The 7598-nt window shown below is 48.0% G+C and overlaps 1 protein-coding gene across 3 annotated transcripts; it reads right to left on the bottom strand.

Annotated features, from left to right (window-relative positions):
* Window positions 1-127: 127 nt before the first annotated feature.
* On the bottom strand, window positions 128-4482 carry CLEC10A (C-type lectin domain containing 10A). 3 transcript variants are annotated; one of them, XM_023513949.1, is made up of 11 exons: window positions 4449-4482; window positions 4185-4281; window positions 3408-3570; window positions 2677-2793; window positions 2122-2217; window positions 1964-2035; window positions 1803-1874; window positions 1591-1677; window positions 1347-1498; window positions 1019-1125; window positions 128-875 (listed from the first exon to the last, which is right to left on the bottom strand). In XM_023513949.1, exons 3-11 carry the CDS (start codon window positions 3466-3468, stop codon window positions 707-709), a joined length of 933 nt encoding a protein of 310 aa, XP_023369717.1. In that variant the 5' UTR covers window positions 3469-3570; window positions 4185-4281; window positions 4449-4482; the 3' UTR covers window positions 128-706. The 3 variants fall into 3 exon arrangements, with proteins under 3 accessions (XP_023369717.1, XP_023369716.1, XP_023369715.1); XM_023513948.1 differs by having other exon boundaries at window positions 4206-4281; XM_023513947.1 differs by lacking the exon at window positions 4449-4482 and having other exon boundaries at window positions 4206-4297.
* Between the last annotated feature and the right edge of the window lie 3116 nt (window positions 4483-7598).

The raw sequence follows: 7598 nt of genomic DNA, 5'->3' as shown, positions 1-7598 counted from the left end.
CCACCTTAGGTGTACATGGCTGGTGCCTTAGCCGGTTGAGCTATAGGCGCCGAGCCGATAATTACATTTTCTAATCACACTAAGTTTACACAGCTTTTAAGTGACAAAAGATTTGAATTCAAATCTATATGAAAAGACAATGCTCTTTTATTATAATATAGAACTTTCCAAGGCCTCACCTATCTTCTCCACTCTGCCATTTTCAGATTGCCAAAAATCAAGCAACACAAAACACAGGTCTCCAGAAAAATATATACTGTATGATTCCATTTACATGAAATTCTGGAACAGGTAAAACCGATCAATAATGAAAAAAAGCAGGTCTTTATTTGCCTAGGGACAGGGAGGCAGTTAGACTGCAAAGGAACATAAGGGAACTTGTGGGGGTGACAGCAATGTTCTGACTAGAGTAGTAGTTACCTAGTTGTCTGTATTTGTTGAAAGTTATCTCTGCTGTTAAAGAATGCATTTTATAATGTAAAAATTATACTTCAATAAAGTTGATTTTAAAAGTTGGGGGTAAAAACCTTAGGAAATCTATATTGTCTTTTTAAAGTTAAGGAGAATAAAAATTCAAAATGATATTAGCTCCGTCAATCTCCCAGGGCTTATTCCTCTCCCAGAAAAGTTTTGTTAGGAGGCCACTGGGGAAGAATGCCACTTCCCACCACTATTTCCATGGCCAGGGCGTCTAACCAGAGGCAGCTCAATGACTCTCGCGACTCTCCTGGGTCAGGCCAGCCTCACAGACCCAGTGGTAGGACCTCTGGCAGACATCGTCATTCCACCTGCCATCGTAGAGAAAGTGGGCACAGTCCTCACCTCCACCCAGGCCGTGTCCCTGCCAGTCATCAGGCTGGCCTGGCTTCCAGTTCCTGAGGAGAGAGAACAACAGCAAGCTAGGAAGGGTGGATGGAATAGAATTCAGGTTTGGGGAGAAGGGGATTTGGGTTAGATCCCTGGGGGCAGAGTGGGGCTTGGGGGGAATACCAGGCATAGAAAGCCAATGTACACTCACTGGAAGTTGGTTTTGTATTCTGTTCCATCCACCCATTTCCAGACTCCCTCAGGGTCACTGAGGCCCATCCAGGTGTATGAGCGGCCTAGACGTCCCTGGACAAAATTCTAGAGCAATGGAAGGGCATTAGTGACTTCTCCTCCCAGCCAACTCTTTGGCCTAGTGATTCTAAACCTTAGGTCTTTGTTAAATTGATTGAATTTGGGAATGTTTATCCCACTCCCCAGTCCAATTAAATCTGTGATTCAAAGCTCAGACAGCTGCTCCCAGGTGGGTCCGGCATGCAGCCCAGGTTGCCAACCCACTGTCCTAAACACAGAGACCACACCTGCTCCTCCTGGGAGTTGATGACCACCAGGTGGGAGTTCTCCAGCTGGCAGTACTTCTCTGCCTCAGGCCAGGGCTTCCCGGAGGAGGAGAACCAGTAGCAGCTGCCGGAATGCTCCACCCAATTGGTGGGGCAGCAGGTCCTCTCTGAGCCTGAGTGTGGAAAGGGGATGGAGGGGTCTGAGGTGCTGCCCAGTGGGCCGTGAGCAGGAAGGTAGTGTTAGGCACTCCCACACCCTCCTCACCATTGCTCTTGAGAAAAGCCACCTGGCAAGTCAAGGAGTTCAGGTCTTTCACCAGCTGCTGGACGTGCAGGAGCATTTCAGAATGACCTGGGACACACACAGATGAACAAGGAGGATAGTCCTCTAGGTGTGGCTTTGGCTCAATGTGTCCCTGGAGCTCAGATGCCCTCCCACACATGTCATGCCCAGGTGCTAGGGAGCAGCCATCAGACCTGCTTTGAGTTCCTGCTCCTGCTTTTCCAGCCTGCTCTCCAGAGAAAGCACCCTGCCTTCCAAGCTGTGGGCTGCAGGAGAGGGTGGCTCAGAACTAGAAGGCTGCTCTCCTCCCTTCAGAGCCGCCCACCTACTTTCACATTCTCAGAGGGTCTCTCACTAGCTTGCAGTTCCTGCTTGTGATCCTCCACTTTGGCTTTCAGTGATGTTACTGTTTCTTGTAAGCTGTTGCCTGCAGGACAAGGGGACTTGGCTCAGGACTCCGCTCTCCCTCTGCCACATACCCCCAGCCCAAAACCCCATCCAAGCCAGGCTTACCCTGGGAGGTCAGTGCCTGGACCTCAGCCGAAGTGTTTGAGGTGAAGTTGCTGAAAGTTGTTCTCAAAGTCAGCAGGTCCCTCTGAAACTTGGAATCTGATCAGATGATGGTACCATCAGAGCTAAGACCTATCACATCCTCTCTGTGCCCGCTGTGAGCAGGGCACCTCATGTGCATTATCTCATTGGGTCCTCATGCTGACCCAGTGGGGCAGGCACGATTGTTATCCAATACAGCAGATGAGGAAACTAAGGCTCAGAGAGGGGAAATAATTTGACTACTTAACCCAGCTAATAAGAGGCAGAGCCCAGCCATCCTGATTATGGCCCATCACTATCTCCATCAGCTCCCCCACCACAGCTCTTATCAATCAGCCCATTAATGCTGCCCCATTGGCTTCTGTAGCTATTGACAGCACTGCCACTGTCATGACAATCCCGCCCCAGCACAATGCTCTTCAGTGCTCCTGCATTGGTCCTCGCCATCACCCCATCACTGTCCCACCATTGGGCCCACTTGATTTCTCTCTTCCCCACCCTCCCCATAACCCTCACTCTGGGATCCGACCACACAGATGACGACCAGCAGCAGGAGGCTGAGGCCCAGAGAGAGTAAGAGGAGACCAGGTCCGGGGTAGAGATGCTGCAGGAGGGACTGGGCAGGAGGCAGCCCTGAAAGAGGAGAGGCTGTCAGGACAGGTAGGGCCCAGGACCTGCCAGAGACAGAAGGAGAACAGGGCCCAGGGACCAGTCCAGTGTGATAGCTGGACACAGGTAATGCTGGAGGAGGGCTGGATGAGGAAGGTAGAGGATGAGGAAGGTCCAGGCCTTTGATCTTGTGGACCAGCACAAGTCCTCAGGCACATGTGTCCCTCATACCCATGTAAATACACAGACAGGGGCCATGGTGTTAGGTAAGGTCCTGTCATCAGAGCTAGGAGGGGCAGGAGGACACAGGGAGAGCTGGGCAGCCAGGCCCTTGGCAGATTCACTCACCTGCACCACCAGAGTCACCAATTCCCTTCCAAACCCAACTATTTATCTTCCTCCACTACATAGACCTCTCACCCCCATCCCCAGGGCCTATGGAGCCCCATCTACTGTGGTACTCCTTGTACCAGTCTTTCTGAGAACAATGAATCTTCTTCACACTGGGCCCCCCAGAGGCTGGGGCCTGACCCCCTCCAAGTGGAGGGCACACCAGTGTTCCTGGGGGAGGTGTAGGCAAGACAAGACAGGGGAAATCCCTCTAAATATTTTAGGAGAGGGTTCTCCTGCCCTCTTACCATTTCTACCCCTCTGGCTTTTCTCCTCACTCTCCAAGTGCTGGAGGTCTTCATACTTCATATCTGGGCCAACACTGCCTCTCTCTGGATTTCAGAGCCGAGATGGAGGCAGGGCCAGGCTGGGGCAAGTTGGGGCAGAAAGGAGGCTGGGGCTAGGCTGGAGCTGTGGGTGAGAACAAGCTGGGTTAGGGCCAGGGTGGGAATGGGCCCAGGTTTGCAACCAAGGTGATAAGTGGAGTCAGCCTTGGGCTTTGGGTTAGGGTTGAGTTGAGTTGACTTTGGCATTGAAAGTGGATGTAAAGTTAGAGCTAAATTTCTTGCTAGGACTGGGTCTGACATCAGGGCTGGAGGTTACATGTCAGGCTAGGACAGGAATCTATATTCATGTTGGAGCCACAGATGGAGCTGGACCTAAGCTTGGCACTGAATTTGGAAATAGAATGAAATTAAAGCTCAGCTTTTGGTTGGGGCTGATGTTAAGATTCAAGGTGAACCTGGGGTTGAAGCTGAAGATGGGTTAGCACTGGGGTTAGGGCTGTGGCTGGGTAGGGCCTGAAGACAGGTTAGGATTGGGCTTGTGAGGGGGTTGAATTTGAGTCTTAGTTTGTGACCAGAGATCGTGGCTGCCATAATTCAATCTAGAATCCAGTGAAGGGAATAGAGCCTCAAATCTACACTTGATACTTAAATCCCAAACCACTCCCTTATATTCTTTCCCACTGAGTCCCAATCAAGACCCTACTTCCTCTAACATATTCCCTGTCCCCTTTGTCTCACCTGCATCCCCAGTCCAGTTACCTGTGGAAATTCTGGAAGCTGTGCTGTGTAGCAGTAACCGAGTTGGGAAGTCATTTGGAGTTGGAGAAACTCAATCCTGGAGAATTAAAGTACGGGTGACCAAAGGAGGAGCCACACACGTGACCAGTGACGAGTACTACTGGTCTTGTGTCTGAAAGCCCAGAAGTCTATCATCTTGGGACATCCCATTTCCTCAACTTTGGACAATAAATAATGAGAATGAATTGAAATCGGAGCACATACAGAGATTGTGTGAAGGGGGAGTTGTGTACAAGGTCAGCTTTGCTCTCTTCCTCCAGGGAGGCTCTACCCTTTCCCTGCTTTTTAGAGCTCCCCTGACTTCCTCATTTGGTTGGGGAACTGGCCTCATTCACCATCTGGGTTGGGGAACTGGCCTAGAGAGGCCAGAGGTCCCATCTGTTGTTCCTTCTCTACCCCACGCCTCCTTTCACTTCCTGCCTTTGAATTTCCCAGAATTGTTGGTGTCTCAGTCTTTGTATCCCTGGATCCAGAGAAGCCCATCCTTTGCTCTTGCTTAATCCTGGCCGGAGTCCCTGACATCTGAGTGTCCTCTGGGGCCTCAGCCATTAAGCTCCCCAGTTCCAGCCTCACTTGCTTCACTCCACTCAGGAGGAGGAAAGAGAATGTCAAGGAATAGGATTTCCTGGCCAAAATTGGAGGGGAGGAATTGGGGAAAAGAGTCAACTTTTATTGAGCTTCTAATCTGTGATGGGAATTATGCCAGACACGTGCCTTATATAATCCTTTGATCTCACAAGAGCCTTGGGAGACCTTTTGAATGACAGACTGAGGTTCAGAGCCCAAGATCACATGGCTCATGAAGGAAAGTGTTCAACACCTTGGCCCTATACACACACTCTGTGTTCATGAACAGGCTTCCATCTGATCCTGTGAGCTCTGACAATCCCTGAAGGGAGCTGCCCTGAATCCATGTACGTGTCCCTTTCAGGAGGAAGGAACCTGAGTGCATTAAAAGGTGGAGAGAGCAAATACATTTTAGGTTATATTTTCTGTGTAAATGAGATTATATTCTGCAACTTTGTTTTATCAAATTAACATATCAGGAAAATTTCTCCACATCAGTTCATAGAATGTACTTTATTCCCCTGAACCTCATTCCATAATTTATTTATTATCTCCCAAACTTTTTTTTTTTTTTGTAGAAACAGGTTCTTGCTATGTTGCCCAAACTAGTCTCAAACTCATGGCCTCAAGTGATCCTCCTGCCTCAGCCTCCCAAGGGGAGTGCTGGGATTACAGATATGAGCCACTGCTCCTGGCCAAGCATTTCCCTCTTGACAAATATTGAGGTTGTTCCTGGTTTCATTTTCAGGTTTTGAATTTATTTTTTGTTATTTCAATTAATATATATTGCAGTTTGGTTTTTGGAAGCCGAGGATAAGACTGAATTTGAGGTGTTTATTGGAGATCAATACTGGAAAAAGAAGAAGGAAGAAATAGTGCTGAGCAGAGGGAGAAGCTGAATAGCCATGGAGATCCAACAAATCTTCAGCCAACCCAGCAGGGAATCCTGGGATTTCACCCAGTGCTACCCATGGGAGTTGAAGGTGAGGTCAGCATGAGGTCCACATGGGGAGGGGAAGCCTTGATAGTTTCACCTCACCTGGTAACTGGATGAGGATGACCCCAGCAGGGGTATGACTTCAGGAGAAGTGGCTATCTGCAGATCACACTCCCCACTGCCCAACACCACCTCCTTCCTAGAAGGGGGGATCTGGGTAGTTCATCTCTATGTCTACCACAATATTACACTATATTCCCACTTTAATATGAGGACAACTAACATTTTTACATTGTTGAATCTTCCCCAGAAAAACATGGTACATTTTTCAGCTTGCATTTGCATTTACTCATCCATTCAACAAGCATTTACTGAATGTCTACAGCAGTGATTTTCAACCTGTGTGCTGCGGCAAGCTGGTATGCCATGAGAGGATATTAGGGGTGCTGAGAAAATTTGTAAAGATCATTAATTAAATTATTTTCAAAAAAAATTCAAAGCACAGTAAGTACATTCTTTTTTATTGATCAACATAATTAAAGTGTGCCACGGAAGTTTAACTAACCAAATGTTTAAGTGTGCTGTGAGATAAAAAAGGTTGAAAAACAGTGGTCTGCGGCATGTCAGGCACTCTCTTTCAGAAGAGGTAACTTTAGAAGTGAACAAACAGACAAAAAGTGCCTTGCCTTCCTTCAGCATATGTTCTCATGAGTGATTGATAAGCAAAATAAATGAGTAAAATGCACATAAGTTGGCTTAGTGCCTGTAACTCAGCAGCTAGGGTGCTGGCCACAAGCACCAGGGCTGGCAGATTTGAACCCAGCCCAGGCCTGCCAAACAAAACCTACAACAACAACAAAAACCAGGCGTTGTGGCAGGCGCCTGTAGTCCCAGCTACTTGCGAGGCTGAGGCAAGAGAATCACTTGAGCCCAAGTGTGTGAGGTTGCTGTGAACTGTGATGCTATGGCACTATACCCAGGGCGACATAGTGAGACTCTGTCTCAAAATAAATAAATAAATAAACTAAAATACACATAAGTTATGTGGTGATAGTGCCATGGAGGAAAACAGCAGGCACATGAGTTGGGGTTGGGTTTTCACTGGGCATCAAGAATAAGGTGTCAAGAAAGGTTTCACTGGGAGGGTGATTAACTGAATAAAATTTGAAAGAGGTAAGGAAGTCACCAGGAACTCTGGGAGGAGTTCTTCAGGCAGAGAGCAAGTGCAAAGACCCTGAGGTGGGAGGACGTCTGGTGTGGTTCAGGAGCATACATTTGCCAGAGATGCCAAAGATTTTAAAGAGAAGTGGGCTAGACAGGAGAGGATTTAACAGTCACAGGGGAAACAAGGTGTGCCAACTCTTTCAAGAGTGTCCAACCTGTGGCCCACAGGCTGAATGCTGATTTTGTGAGGATGTTTTTTGCTTAGCTGTGGCATCAGATATCATGAAAAGTATGCACAGACTTTTTTTTTTTTTTTTTTTTTTGCTAATGAGCTTTCATTCATGTTTGTGTGTTTAACGTGTGGTCCCAAACAACTCTTATTCTTCTAATCTGCAGCAGGAAAAAAAAAAAAAAAGCTTGGACAGCCCTGAGCCTTGTAAGCTGGTATTTTAGTCCAAGCTGGGGGGGGGGCGGGGGGGGGCGGGGGGAGGCCAGGCTTTGGAGAGGTTGAGGCAAAGGAATGACATAACCTGACATGTTCAGTGTAACAGTGCAGCTTCAGTGTTGTGAATTTCATGAAAAGGAACAAATAGAGAAACAGAAAGTCCAGGTGAGGAGCTGCTGTGATTTTCACATGAGAGATGAGGGGATGTGCACATGGAAGTGTGAGAAATGTTCTAACTCTG

This window comes from Otolemur garnettii, unplaced genomic scaffold (assembly GCF_000181295.1).
Source record: "Otolemur garnettii isolate 467f Iridium unplaced genomic scaffold, OtoGar3 scaffold00046, whole genome shotgun sequence".
Taxonomy (NCBI): Eukaryota; Metazoa; Chordata; class Mammalia; order Primates; family Galagidae; genus Otolemur; species Otolemur garnettii.
This window is presented reverse-complemented; position numbering and strand designations above follow the sequence as displayed.